This window comes from Martes martes, assembly GCF_963455335.1.
Source record: "Martes martes genome assembly, chromosome: 14".
NCBI lineage: Eukaryota > Metazoa > Chordata > Mammalia > Carnivora > Mustelidae > Martes > Martes martes.
The window spans coordinates 51,196,530-51,211,671 of record NC_137902.1 but is presented as its reverse complement, the minus strand read 5'-3'; the positions used below and the strand labels follow the sequence as shown (position 1 = coordinate 51,211,671).

The 15,142-nt window shown below is 46.9% G+C and overlaps 1 protein-coding gene across 1 annotated transcript in view; it reads left to right on the top strand.

Moving 5' to 3' along the window:
* The first annotated feature begins 5,713 nt into the window (after positions 1-5,713).
* LRMDA (leucine rich melanocyte differentiation associated) overlaps positions 5,714-15,142 on the top strand; it is a 1,037,695-nt gene continuing 1,028,266 nt past the window's right edge. Inside the window, exons 1-2 of the mRNA XM_080822502.1 lie at positions 5,714-5,951; positions 11,947-12,047. Of these exons, the coding sequence (XP_080678628.1) occupies positions 5,922-5,951; positions 11,947-12,047 (131 nt within the window). The 5' untranslated portion in view covers positions 5,714-5,921. The remainder of the gene's footprint in view (positions 5,952-11,946; positions 12,048-15,142) is intronic.

The following is a 15,142-nucleotide window of genomic DNA, read 5'->3' as shown; positions in this document are numbered from 1 at the left end:
TACCTGTGTTTTTATCTTACTAGTAAATTGCTCCTTGGATCAGTTAGTTTTCATGTAAGGAAACTGAGGACCTCAGGAATGAAAGGATTCAGCCATGGGCACCTGGCTAATAATAGCAAAGCTAAGTCTTGGTCTTGAACCCAGGACTCATAGGCCAGGACACTGACCACTTCAAGACTTGCCCACCACTTCACCTGACCCTCAGGTTTCTGGTACTGGTGGTACAGGTGCAGCTGATACTTGCTTTGCCCCTGGCTCAGAGCTGCAGAGAGAGCTGGGGCTCCTTTCGGAGAAGTGGGAAGAGACTCTGAGTTAATATTGGTAAATCATGCCAGAACCCTCTTGTGTGCATTATAATTATTGCCCCCCATATATTCTAAAAATAATCCCTGTAAATAATTATAAAAGTAAATCTCAGTGACAAATTTTGTATTTTATTTTATTTCCAGGAACGCATTTATTCATCATAATCTCTTCAGGGTTAGGACAAATTGGAGCACTGGGTAGTGAATACAATTTGCAAATAGGCAATATAAGTAGAGAGAAAATTAATATGTATTCCTCAGCACTCTAAAAGGAGAGGAAGAACATTAATAGCCATTTCCATGAAGATATAACTTTGAAAATGTTATTTCTGATCCATCAGTGTGGGACTCCCTATGAGGAAAATGGTTACAACGTGACAAGAAGTGATTAGATGTGAAATGGCATCTTTCTGGCGCTTTCCCCAGTCTCTTCACCCTCTTCTTACTGGGATGTAGGATGAGTCCTGTTTTATTTTCTTCAGAAGGTCACAGTTCTGGCCTGGGGTCAGCAGCTCATTTGCTGGGTGGCCTTGGGCAAGTCCCTTCCATGCCTTCGGCCTCAGTTTCCTCAATCCGTATTCAGAGTAAGTAATTTCTAAAGCAACAGCCTGTATGGTCACAGTGCAAATTACCTGGGGATACTTGAGAAAATAGACATGCTAGGACAGCATTTGTGGAATAAGAATCTCATTTGCTGAGTCCTGTACATTTTAATTGGGGGGGGTGGGGGGGATTGTTCCTCAACCTCTGAATGGCAGAACCTCTCCAAGCCAAGTTCAAATTCTGGAAAAGTATCTGGGGCTTAGACACTGCTTCCGTCTCCACCAGCGGACAGAATAAGTCAAACAGGTTCTTCTGGTCAATGTTCCCTTTCCTTCTCAAAAGCCTTCTATGAGCTTCTGTCCTCAAGTCAGAGATAACCTCCATCTGGGCCCAGCTAAGGTCTTGGGGCATCCAGCTAGTTCCAGGCAAATGGGGGAATAAGATTTGGTTTTCACTGCTGTTTCCAGGATTTGTGAAAATAATGCTTAGAGGGGCATCTGGGTGGCTCAGTTGGTTGGGCAACTGCCTTCAGCTCAGGTCACGAACCCGGAGTTCTGGAATCGAGTCCCGTGTCGGGCTCCCTGCTTCATGGGAGTCTGCTTCTCCCTCTGACATTCTCCCCTCTCATGCTCTCTCTTTCAAATAAATAAAGAAAATCTTCCCACCCCCCCCAAAAAAAAGAAAGAAAGAAAAGAAAAGAATGCTAAGAGATTAGCAGGGAGCAGTTCCAGTTATAAATTCTCTTTTCCTGTTCCTTCCATCCAATCTCCTCCATTAGTTTCTAATTACAAAGGCAGGGTATGCATGTTGCAAAAATCACAGAATATATGCAGTGAAAAGCAGAAACTCCTTTCCCACTCACCTTTTGCAAACCTACTCCCTTCCCCACTCCCCGCTAATGTTTGAATTTTAATAGAGACAACAACCACAGTATCTTTTAAGATCCTAAGAGAAGGGAACTCAGAGGCACTGAGAATTAATGGTAATGACAATTATAATAGTACACAGTAATAATAAACTAACATTTATGCAATGAATAATCATACCAATCATTATGATTGCCTTTAATATATATATTTTAAAATGTAATTTGTTCTGGTTGGGAGATCAAGGAGGTGTTTAGGAGCCTAGATCATCCTTAATCCCTCACATACATGCAAATATTGCAGAGAGGGCCCTGGAAACCTTTCCTCTTTCCTAAACTCCCTCCTTTAGACTGAAAAGAGGCTGCTTCAGCAACAAAGGGAATTTTGTATGCAGACATCCAGATTTTTTTTTAAATTGAAATCTGAATGTGGTGAGTCTGAACTAGGGGCTGGGGCATGATTAATTACAGCAATCATCTTAACCTGCCCAGGGGTTGGGCCTGAAAGAAATGAGGCCAGGCTGAATAGAAATTTGACTAAGGATAGGTAGGAATGCTAATAAAACTTTGTTAACTGGCTCTGTCCTCTCAGCTGATCATGCACAAAGTTGGAGGGTTTTAAGCAATCAGTTCCTGTTTCACTGGTTCTGGTCGACCCCAGAATCAACTCCCTTGATTGCAAATAAACAGGATTTTCCTTTTTGTCCGCAGGAATGTGAAGGAGGAAGAACTCTAGGGGAAAGGGCCTTTTCTGCCAAAGAATAATAATAACAAAGATGACAGTAGGAATAAAATATTGGCCTCTTCATCAAGGGTGATAAGGAAATTTCAGTGGTTAGTGTTGAACCTTCTCACTCCTCATTTGTAAGTGTGAGAACTCCAGAATTCATACGCTCAGGATTAGCTGCCCAGGTCTGATTTGAACTTTCTGTTCTATAGTCCTCATGAGTATACTGTACAAATGGGGTTCCCCCGTCTCAATGTTGGACACAGGAAATAGGATCACAATCACAGGGCTTCTTGTTGACATAGGACTGCAAATGTCGAGCACAAATCTTTCCGGAAGCGTATGCCTTAGTTATGTATACCCTGAGTGCCTAGCACAGTGCCTGGTCCTCGGATGCTGCGGCCGAAGAGATGTGGGATAAAATAGGGTGAGACAGGGGTCTCCAAATCTCAGTCTCAACTGCCCACTAGAATGGCAGGAGGGAACTGAAGAAGCACGTGGACCACTGCATGAGCCCTCTTCCCTGCCGCCCGCCGCTGCCACCCCCGCCCCCCACCAACCATGCTTCTGGGGCTGAGGCAGAAAGAGCTGTGTTCAAGACGAAGCCTCAACAAGATCTGTCCCCTCTGTTCACTCTTGTCAACTCCCTGGGTTCCAAAGGAATCGTTTGTTCACCTCTTGGGCCAGCCTCATCTCCGCTGTTCCTTTGCTCTCTCCCTTCCAAAGGGAGGGCCATATGCCCCGAAGAACTTTAGCTTTGCTATTTTAGATGTAATTTTCTTTTTTGCTCAAGAAAGTGATGAGGAGGTAGAAGGATGTCCTCCATCCCTGTCTTCTGACTGTCCTGGGTTCAGGGATAGAGATCCTTCTTCTCCCTCTCCTTTCCCCCTCCTTTCCTTCTCTTCTTCCTCCTTGTTCTTCTCTTCTGAAGATAACTTCCAAAGCTGAAGGGAGTAAGGAGAGGTGAACCCAGTCTGGTTTTAGAGGAGCCTCCCCGACTAAATTCAATAAATTTCTGCTCTGCTCAAGAACATTCAGTAGCGCCGTATTGTCATCAGCTTCCATTTCTAACACTAAAGCCCACGTCCATCTGAACTATAGCCTTATTGTTTGTGATTTCTCCAATTATCTGTCCCTTGCCATCAGCTGGCCTCTTGGATGTGTTCACCTAGTGGAGACAAGCGTGGATGGGGAGGCAAAACAGCTAAGAGCCAGACAGTGGAGGGGGAAACTGGGCGAGGAGGCGGGAGAGGTAGGGGATGATGGGATTCTAAAAGATCTTGAGGGACATATTGGAGATTTTGGACTGTTATTAGTTGATTGGGAGCATTGAAAGATTTCAGGTAGGGTCACATCAGGCTTTTAGAATGATCACCCTAGAGCCGTGTAGAGGAAGGAAAAATAGTGAGGAAGGCCTGGCTGGTAAGGTAGAAAAGATCCCTGCCTACTTTAGCATCATTGGCAGATCGTGTGTGCAGAACAGTCTATGCCCAGAAGACACAGCTGTGTACGGACACAGGGGCATGGTTGAGATGACCTCAAGCACCCTCCTGCTGGGGTGAGAGTGGGTAGGTTCTAGTTTCATCTGTGAGTAGCTTTAAGCCTGTTTCCCCATGTCCTCTCCTGCCAGTTAGGGGCCTTCTAGGAAGGCCAAGGTGAAAGGTGGGGAGGGCAGTGTATCATGACTGTGAGGGCCTGGGTCCACTTGTTCCTTTTCAGGCAGGAAAGGCAGACAAAAGTGGACAATGGACCAGAGAGACTGCATCCAACAGAGAAGGAGAGAGGAGCATGAGGAGCTGGTCTGTGGGGCAGTAGGCCTGGAAGATTCCTTTTGATCCCCCTTATCTCTGGAGGGCAAGCCTTCTTTTTTGGCCTGTAGGAACTTTTGTTGCAGCATTTCCTGACTCCCCCCCTACCCCCAGAGTAAACACAGCGAAGTCTCTGTTCTTACAGCTCCACTCTGCTATGTCCGCTCCTCCAGCAGAGAGAGGGGCAGGCGGGTCGGCCCTCAGAGGTCAACACCACTCATCAGAACGCTGACAAGGAGGGCCCGTATTACAATGTGTTGGCACCAGGCCTGAGAGACGATGATGATAGCCACAATATGCTTAACCACCATCGTAATTATCATCAGCTGCACAAACAGGGGTTTCTAAGGGCTGTTTGGACACACAGAACAATGAAAACAAAAGCCCTGGGAACACCCCCTCAACAGAGGTGAGAGCTCCCATTATCAGTAGTTCTACGGAGTTGAAGCAGTTGCAGTGCAATGGGTAGGACCCTGAAGTCTGGCACTCAGGATCTCTTCTCTGTTTGAATGGTTTACTCACTGGTATGGAGGGAGCAGGGGAGAGAGGCCAGTTAAGACCAGGCTGGCTCTTAGTTTCTAGAGAAGATTGGTGATAATGTGACAATGAAGTGGTATGTGGTAATAGCTTCCTGCATCCTGGGGATGGAGGCATGAAGGCAAAAATTCACAGGGAGAAAATTTGGTTCCTTTCTATTGAGGACAGGCATGAGCTGCCCTCCCAGCCTGATGGAGGAGGCCTGATGGAGGAGGCAGTAAAGTTTGCCCTTCACTTCCACCTGAGGGGAAGGGGTGTGGTGGTGGGGGGTGCGGAATGGAGGTGGAATTTAACCGCATGGATGACTTTGAGCTTCACAAATAAGACGGAGAGAATAAGAGAAACCTGAAATTTGGGGACATCATTGATTCTTCTTCTCTAGGGTTTATTACTGTAAGCTGGGATGCTTTTTAGCTGAGCCAGCATTTCGTTATAACGAAATTCAATTCCCTCTTCCTCCCACTACAAATGGAAACTCCGCCCCACCCGGTGTCTTTCCAACCTCTCCATTTTCCCCCTTCCCCTCAAAGTTGGGGAGGGGAGTCGGGCCAACATCCCTCCTCCCGGCAGTTGAGGACAGTTATGTAATCCGGATTGTGAAATATAGGAAATGCCCCCTCTCCATGTCCCCGGCTAACTAAAGACTCAGATGGGGGCCCCCTCATGCAAAGCCCTCCTCCCCCTAGCCCGCCCCCGACTAGACTAAAGGAGTAGAGTTCTGGTCTTGGAGTTTTGGGGGGATGCTATTCTTGGTCCCCTGGGCCCTCAGGGGGCGATGAGGTCCTGGGGTGCCCCGGGGGCCATGGGAGAAGTCAAGAGGTCAGGCCATTCCGTAGGAGCGCGGGGCGCTGGGGGCCACCTCTGGCGACGCGTGGCAGGGGGCGTGCCTAGGTTCACCCGCTCGAGGGCCTGCCGAGGGCAAGAGGCCGGGAGCGCAGCTGAGCCCGAGTTCCAGCACCCGGCCCGCGCCTGGGGCTTCCGCCGGGTCAGCTGACTATTTAAGTGCGGAACTGCGCGCTGGGCCTTGCTGCCCGCCGCCGCGCTGCGCTCGGTGCTCGACTCTCGCGGCTCCGCGCCTGCACTCCGTGCTCCGCGCCTGCACTTCGTGCTCCGCGCCGCGCGGCCGCCCAGTCGTCATGGCTGGGCTCGTGGTCAGTGGAACTCAAGTAAGTCCGCCAGGACGAACCCCGCCCTCGCGTGGGGCAGTCGGTGTGGGGAGGGAGTGGGGGCAAGGGGCCACCTCCAGGTTGGAAAGGGCCCCTTACCCCACCGCAGGCGGGCTGGGTCTCCAGCTGGCGACTCTTTCAGGAGCCCAGGCCCGCCCTAGTTTGGTGAGAGCACCACCCCCTCCCCTGGCTGTGGGAGAAGAGGGCAAGGGCCCCCGAGGTCGATAAGGTCCCCTCCACCTTCTCTGTCCCTAGTACTCACTGCTAAGGCCGGCAGCGCTGATTTCTCCATCAGGCAGAGAGGACCATGCCCACAGCTGATGGTACTTTTGGGGGCTCTTAAAAAGTGTGTCATCTAATAATCAGAAGAAAATAACTTTGGTCAAAGAGAACATTTTAATATATGCGTCCTTGTACTAATGAAGTTGTAAAATATAAACATTAGGGGTGTGTGTGTGTGTGTGTGTGGTTTCTTTATTTTTTAAGGTGCCCATGATGGCAAAAGTGCCTAGTTCCCGCTAAAGACCATGAAAATCATAGTGCATTCCGACAGGCTCTCTAGGTTTGGGGTCCTCACTGCAGACTGCCTCTGGATCCCAAACCCAGGCCCCTTATTCAAGGCAGATAGAAGGCTAAAGTCCCCCGGTTTTATTTTGGCATCTGATTGCTCTTTTTAGTTTATTATAGGGTTGACATACCGTGTTATATTAGTTTCAGGTGTGCAACATAGTAATTTGACAATTCAATACATTATACTTGGCTCACCACAAGGGTAGTTAGCCTCTGTCACCATGCAACGTTATTACAATGTTACTGACTATATTCCTAATGCTGTACTTCTCATCCCCGGAATTTATTTCATAACAGTTTGTGCCTCTTAATCCCTTTCGCTATTTGCCTATCCTCCCCCCTCCCCACCTCTGGCGACCACCAATTTGTTCTCATGTATTTGAGTCTTTTTTTGTGTTTTGTTCATTTTTTAGATTCCACGTGTAAATGAAATCATGTGGTATTTGTTTTTCTGTAACTTATTTCACGGAGCCCAATAACCCTCCAGTTCCCTCCACGTTGTCACAAATGGCAAGCGCTCTTTGCACACCTGGCTTCTGGAACTGGTGTCTGAGGAATGGCAACATTCCAGTTTCAACTCAGGGTGACAGACGCCTAGCCTCCCTTGCTTTCAGCCCTGTAGTGGAGTCTCAGGTGTTCTCAGTCATTGCTGGAGGGATGCTGGGCCCAGGGGCCTTTTACCTTCTGGAAAAGCCAGGTCTCTCTTTTTAACCTCTGATTAAGCCAGCCCTCCTCCCGCCTTTCCTTGCATGCCCTAGAGAAATAGTTCTGAGGTTTTGAAGCTCACCTCTTGGATTGCCTAAGGCAGATAGTGTCAGGCACAGTTAGTTTTTTGAGATGACTTTGGGCAAATGTTTCCACATTCTCAGAGTTTGGAAGTGAGAAGGCCGGGGAGGCACCAGCCTGCGGGAAAGGTTAAAAATGATGGGTCTTACTTAGATGGCAGGGAAAAGGGCTTTTGGGAGTTAACATGTCCGCCTAGAAGGAGGAGTTGGAGGAGAGGGCCTCTGCCCAAGAATGTCCCCTTCCCCGAAGACCCTAGGTCTCTGCATTTTAGACCCAGCGTTCTTTGGGTGAAGCGTCTAATAACTTGGAGCACTTGACGGGAGGGGTAAGAACTTGCCTGTGCCTCCTTCTCTCTTCCCCTGTTTCCCTAACTTGATTATTTTCCTGCACCCCCTGCTTTTAGCCTACTCCAAAGGGCTCAAAGGCAATTATTAATCTGTAGGTGAGGCATTTTGAGCATTAGGGGACTGTTCTAAGCAAATGGAGCTGCCGGGGAGGAGCTGAGAAGACAGGCTGAGGAAATTCTGCTGGGGTGTTAGTCTCCCAGGTCCAGAACCTCCTAGGCCAGTGGATCCGTGCGGCAGCCGGGGGCTTAGGTGTAGGCTTTTTTGCTTTGTTTTTAGCGTTCTGCCCCTTTTAGTTTCTAGGGACAGCCATAACAAGAAGTAGTTCCTGGAATGTGTGTCACATGGTACTTCTTAAATTTTGGTAGAGCCTTCTTAAAAAGAAAAAAAGCCTTCCCATGAGCCCATAGTGTTGATACTGTTCTTATTGCAATGTTGCCTAAATATACAAACATACAACCAGATAGAACTTTTTCTAAGTTCATAGAGACCTATCCCCCAAATAAAGAGATGGTTTGAGGGCATAGGAAAAAAAAAAACACCAAAAAACCAAACATACCACCACTGAAACAATTGAATGAGACGGATGATGTTGTGTTGATATTAGGTCATTGCTTTCAACACCACTGTGGGCTGACTGCTGTTGCCCTGGGTTTTAGGAGTTCCACCGGCTTCTATGAGCCCTCTCTCCAGTCTTCTCTGTAAAACCTTTTTATTCAACAAGAATCTGACTTCATTTGGCCTTCTCTTGGCTGGAATGCAACATTTATATCAGCATAAAGTGCTTAATCTTCTTTTTCCACCAGCTTATGACCAAGTAGTGGCATCGATACAATTGTAGATCTAAATGCAAACTTGGAATTCGGATCCCGAAATCTTGTTCCCAAGACACGGGAGTAACAAATCCTTTCTTAAGGGTATTGGTCTAATTCACCTATTTACCGAGTGACCACTAGGTGCTGAGGACACTGCTATGTACTCTTGTCATTGCTCTAAGTAAGTTGAGGATCTGTGACTCACTGGGCTATTTCATGAGGATTGACTAGCTAACAGCCAGGAGGTAGGCATTTAAAACACGTTAGTTCCCTTACTCATCATACCTTTGGGATGCGGTTAGTGTTAGACTAGTTTACAGAAGACGAGACCAGCTCTGTGAGATTGTGACCGTCTGGGATAACACAGCTAGGAAGCAGCAGCCCAGGGACAGTTTCTATTCTGACAGAGCTTTCACTACCGCACATTTAAAATCCAGAATCTTCCACTCCTGGGCTGATTATTATCAGAAAATAATCGTCTTCATACACAGTCGACTAACACTTCTGCCATGCTTAGAGATGTCCAGAGGCCCAGGCTGTCTCAACTGCAAACAGAAATCTGTAGTCCACTGCGGTTGGGTAATTCCCTGTGGCTTCTGCTCAGGGGCGCTGGGGCTGGGTGGGGGGAGGGCAGGGGAATCTTCTTCAGTTTTCATTTCCCCAGTGATGGTGTCCCTTTCTGTTACCATTCCACACAAGGTAGAAGTCTTGGGATACCGGAGATCTAAGGTACGCAAATGAAAAGTGCAAAACTTGGTTCTTGGGTCTAAAAGTAACTCACTAAAGGCAATGGCTCTTGTTCTGGATGTGCTCTTGCTTCTGTGGTATTTCAGGTCTCTTAATCTCGATTTCCCTTATTTGCTCAAGTCGCAGACTATTGTTGGTCTGGCTCTTTGGGCCTTGTTACAGTAGGTGGGCCTCCGCTTCCTGATACCCTGAGAAGTAATGTCTTCCACTCAGGAGCACTTGCTAAATAGGACTTTCTTCTCATTGTGAGTGTTGGTTGCAGTGCCTGGCGGTGGCCGCTAGCTGCTTTTAAGCCTTGTCCCGCTGATTTGCACCCTTAAATGTGGCCAGCCCAACTCACTTCTCTAAATGCCCCAGTTTAGCCTCGGGTTGGTGGCGGTGGGGTGTCCAAGCGTGCAGATGGCTTATCAGGTTGGTTTTTATCCCAAATTTTAGAGACTTGGCCTCCACTGTGGAAAAGAGTTGTGCTTGAGTTTTCCTGGGATGTTGTGTTAAGCCGTTGTAATAAAGCAAGCTGATACGTCTCGTTAGGCATGTGAATGATCTGCAGGCTTCATGGTGATAGCTTCCTTGGTGCTCCTTTTGCCTCTGAAAGGGAATCCTACAGAAGAAAAGGGGGAACAAATCTCCCTCTCTACCTAGGTTCTAACGCTCCTCTGGGGCTCTCAACATCCTGTATCATGAGGTAGTTCACAATCTTTTAGCCAGGAAGATGCATTTTGAAGCCAAAAAATGATAGATGTGCCACTGATGTTTATTGATCAAGAAAATCCACATCCATGTGTGGATTCATAAGAACTCCATGGTGCCCAAGTTGGAAGTTCATAGTCCTGGTGCAGGACTTTATCATTACAAAGCTGTATTACAGTGGGCATGCCAACGAAGTCTTAGTTTCTTTGTAAAAACATGAGGGGTTTCAAGAAACGGAGTCCCTACAAGATGGAGTCCTTGGTGAGTCTATAAGGACAGAGCTCAGTTTCTACATCTAAACCTCAGCCTCTATGCTGTATATACCACGGAGATCTTGAATAACGATATCTAGGAGATTGGGTGCGTGATGTGGTGAAAGGGATGGGTTTTCTGGTGATTTCCATGGGCCTGCAGGGTCACTGTGATATTCTGCAGAAATGGCTGCTGACCGAGTGGGCCTCAGGGGAATTAAAGTCCCTAGATTGATTGGGGCCTTACGTCCCCAGTCTCTTCTTGCTGTATGATTTCCATCTGTGTTTGGAAGCAGAAGTTTATTACCCAAGGAGTTTGGAGGAAGGACGGGTCCCAGGTAGAAAATGGAGGTGGCTAGATTGAACTTAGAGACCTTTATTTGTTAGTCTGCGCCTTCTGGAGTCCAGCTTATCTTATTGGAATCTGCTATTTTTCTGTCCTTTCTCCCAAACTTTCTCTCCTCGAGAAATGAAGTTACTGAGGGCGTGAGTATGGGATACTGTACTGTGCCCATTGGATAGGACAGGGCTGGGAGCAGACTTGAAATTGAGGGTAGGAAGGTATGGTGTGATTTTTTTTTTTTTTTTATAATAAAGCTGAGTCCTATGAAAGTGCTGTTTCTGTAGTTTTGGATTGAATATTAGTAATCATAATTTCAACCTAATACCTTGAGTTCTATATGGCTACCATATTCTTGCTCCCCATTGGGAAGCATAACCCCTGGGGGAATCTTTTACTTATTCCAAGACATTCTTACCTGTATATGTAGGAGGAGATGCATTTGGGGGGCAGGGGAGGAAGGATCAAGACTGTAGTCATGTAATAGGCCCAAATTTCTACCTGGCAGCTGGGGGTAGAGAGTCCTTTAGGGAAGTATCCTATATTTTGATCCACTGGCCAACTGTCACCCATGGGTTTGTTTTATGGATTTTGGAATTAGTGCCCTGTGGTTGAATTGGCAACTATCTGTAAAAAATGTTTTTCAAAGATTGAGTGGTTGGAGATGTGAGAAAACCCTCTGACCTTCCTACAGTCAAATTCTGGCATCAAATTTCAATTCAGCTTCTTAATATTTGGACATACACTAGGTTAGTAATGATGATAAAATAAGTAAAGAAAGGCCCAAGGGAACAGCTCTGCAACCCGAGTGGTGTTGGTTGTAAAAGGCTCCCTGGAGACTCTTCTTGGAAGTTGTGGCCACCCTTCGTTTCCCTGCTGCCTTCAAATCAGCTTTGTACAGAGTGCAGGGGATGTTTTATATGGAGTAATAATAGGATGGGATTGGCGGTCTGGGGAGGTTTTCTTGTCCAACCCTATTTGTTCCAGCACCCTGCAGGTTGAATGCTGGTAAGTGCATCTGCTCTGTCTTTTATGAGGTAATGTGCATAACAGGGTATGGGGGGGGGGAGGGGGGGGAGGAGGAAAGCCAGAGGGGCAGCTGTTGGAAAGGCCCCTGATTGAGAGGCTGATTGCTGTGTTTATATCAGCGTGCTCTGACATGGGGCCTTTTCTGGACACCTAAATCTGGCCAATTTTAGTCCAATTTCCATTGTGCTGGGATTCGTCTCCATCATGCTAAGGGTACCAGGAAAGGGGAACTCTTGGCAGAGTCCCTGAAGCCCCCAAAGCTGATTTGATCAGGAAAACAGTCACAAATGGGGCTTTTTTTGTGTGTGTGAGGAGCGCGTTGGTTCAAAGTTGCGGAAGCAATCTTCGGATCAATGACTCAGAGTTGGGAGCAGCTGGCCGATTGCCGATTGCCACATTGTTTCTGTTTCATTTAATTTCCAGGTGTCCTACATAGGCCAGGACTGCAGAGAAATTCCAGAGCACCTTGGAAGGGACTGCGGACATTTCGCAAAGAGGCTCGATCTGAGCTTTAACCTTCTGAGGTATGTACCCTTCACGAGATGCAGACCAGGCTAGGGAGGCCCAGTCCCCTGGTCATGGCCCGTGGGTGAAAATCACCATCCAGTTCTGCATAGGGTGTGGGGGCTCTGAGACATGTGAAATCACACCCCAAAAGTGGGCCTTTGCTTCAGATGAATCTTTGGCTAGCCTCTTTGTGCCACTGAAAAAGCTGTGAGCATGGACATCCTCCATCTCCTCCAAGGTCCTACAAGGGGGACCATTGTAGTGTTACTTTGTTCTTTACCTTTGTCACGGATGACCATGCAGACAAGTTAGAACACTCTTGGGGAAGGAATGAGATGGAAACAACAGGGGCATTTGGGGGCGTTTAGGAATGCTTCTCAGGATAACCCCGTCTCCCAGAGATTTGCTGAATCACGGGTAAGGTACATATATGTGTGTGTTTCCTTCTTTTGATTTTTTTTTTTTAAAATGAATTGGAACCTTAAATATTTTGTGATGACTTCTCCCAGATGGTATTCTGAAGCCGTTCAGACACTGTTGGCATGGGGCAGGAGGGAGGCGAACTCTAACAACTGTTCCCATCTTGGCAGAAGTTAAGTGTGATCTTCTGTATTATTCCATTGGAAAATATACAGTGATTTCGTTTCTTCATAGAAGTTACCCACTGTGACTGGTTTGGGGGCTTGGAAGAGTCTTGGAAGAGTAGGAGGTACTTGGAAAGCAGATAACAGTGGGATACATGAGCAGGGGTCAGGGTGGTGGTTTTCCTAATAAGCTGGCTCCATGTAGGGCTTTTCTTCTAAGTGCTCCCTTGAGAACGGTGCTGTCCTCCAAAAGGAATAAACTTTCTTGGGGTAGAAGGAGAGACAAGATGGAATCCCATTCCAGGGCTCAGGCATTTTTGTGTTTCCATGCCTTGGTCTTTTCTTTCCCAGCCTCTGAATCAGGACACTTGGGAATTAACAGTTTGAGAGGAAATGGACAAAACGCAGGGCGTGAAGTCACCAGCAGGTAGAGGGGACTTTAAACTGACGGAGCTTTTTGGGCTGGTCCTTATGGAGATGCATGGTCTTTAGGGAAGGGGTGTCCAGAGGGTTATGTAGAAAGAGAGTGGGCACTGAGTGTGTGGGTACAGAGGTTGGTATCTTCTGGGGAGAAAGGGAAACTGAAAAGTCAAACTGCTGTGTAGTGTTGAGAGGATGCCAAACAAAGAAATGCTGACTCTAAAGAAGTTAAGGAGGGTCATTGGTCCGAGGATAGGACAAAAGTACACAGCCTGGATTGGATAGCGCCTGGGACATGTGTGTCCCTAAAGAAGTTCCCCAGTGCAGACTCATGGAAAGGGTTTCTTTGCTTGGTCATCGGAAGGAGCTCTTTCTGAGTGACTGGCTTCCAGAAGCTTGGGGCATTGTGGCTCAGGCTGTGGCTGCCTTGCTGTTGAGCCCGGATGTGGGTTGGAGGAGGCTGGGCCCCATGAGGGAGTGTGTCAGCGGGGACAGGTCATGGGACTGAGTTGTCAGGTCTGAAGAAACAGAGCTGTCTTTGTCAAACTCAGAGACCCTGCTTCCCTTTAGCAGAGAAGGGGCTGGACCCTGGGAGGTGTGTGTGTGTGTGTGTGTGTGTGTGTGTGAGAGAGAGAGAGAGAGAGAGAGAGAAGAAGAAGAAAAAAAAAAGAGGGAGGGAGGGAGAGAAATGAGCAGAGTCAGTGGTGAGAAGGGGCTCGATATATAAGGATTTATCATGAGAAAGGACAGGTTCTAGAAGCAGGGCAATTGAGTGAGAGGTTAGGAAAACAGATTTGGAGTGAGGGGAGTTGTGAATTTAATTCTCCTTTGTTGAGAAGAGAACATTTCTGTAGTGTTGAGTTTGAGGTGCTGTCCTATCTGGTCAGGGGCCTGTTCTTTCGGTGTGTGATCTCCACACTGGGTTATAGCTGGATGGGGGCAGGGATGAGCAATGGAGGGGTGTGCACACGGCGTAGACTTTAGGAGGAACAAACATTCAAAGAGGAGGAAAACCTTCTTCTTTACATGTAGATTATTTTTAGCCTCCCAGTTCTCCTCTGCCCTGCTCTTCCTCAACATTGGGTAGTTCCAGAGCTATTTTGTGCATATACTACAATATGAATGTCTTAAGTGCCCATATTGTATTCCTTCTTGCCAATGTAGTAGTTAAAAGGGAGGCACCAGTCTTCAGTTAACCACTCACATTAGGAACATCCTTCTCTGTTGTCTTACCATAAATTCATAACCATACACCGTCAACATTGTTAATCTCACTGATAAAAGTAATGGTTCTGCTGATTCTTCCTATGACCACTGTTCATGCTGGAGGGAAGGATGTTTAAGGATTTATAAGCTCTAAACTTTGGTTTTAAGTCCCTGTACATAGAAAATTTTATCCTGTTACGTGTCTGCCCTCTCTCCTGCATTAATTCTTGTGAATCTTCTGCTTCTTTTGGATCTGCCGATAGTAAACTGGTTACCTGTCTATGCAGAAGGTTGTGGAAATTGGAGCTGTACTGTTTCTGGGACTCTGTCCTGGGGGAAATGAAAGTCTCTGGAGCTGGTGTGTGCCCTGTCAGGTTGCAAGTTGAAAATCGAAGCAGGAAAACAGGTCCGAATGAAACTTCTGGCTGCCTTAAAAGACACATTCTCTCCTCTGCCTTTCAGCCTACATCTCCTTCCTGGACATGATTCCCAGGGACAGGTGATTGCCATCCACACTGGAATGGGGGATAGAGGCTTTAGGGAGCTCATCAGGTAATGCCTAGGAGGAGGAATGTTGCTCCTTGAATTTTAATGCATTAATGATCACGAGTCCAATGTCTGCATCTGCATGAAATTGTACTGAGATCTTATTTTTTGAAGATTTTTTTTTAAATAGAAACATGATCAACATAGAAATGTTAAACTCAAAGTATAAGGAAACGCTCTTTCTTCGAGTCACTGAAAATCCTACCACTAGAAATCACCACTGGTGACACTTTATTGTCTTCCAATCTCTTATAATGCCAAATATTTAAAAATGTGCTGTTGCTCACATTGTGTTGGAAGCATTTTCCTATCAGTAAATACTACATTACAGTTTTTAATGGTTTCTTATTTCTTAG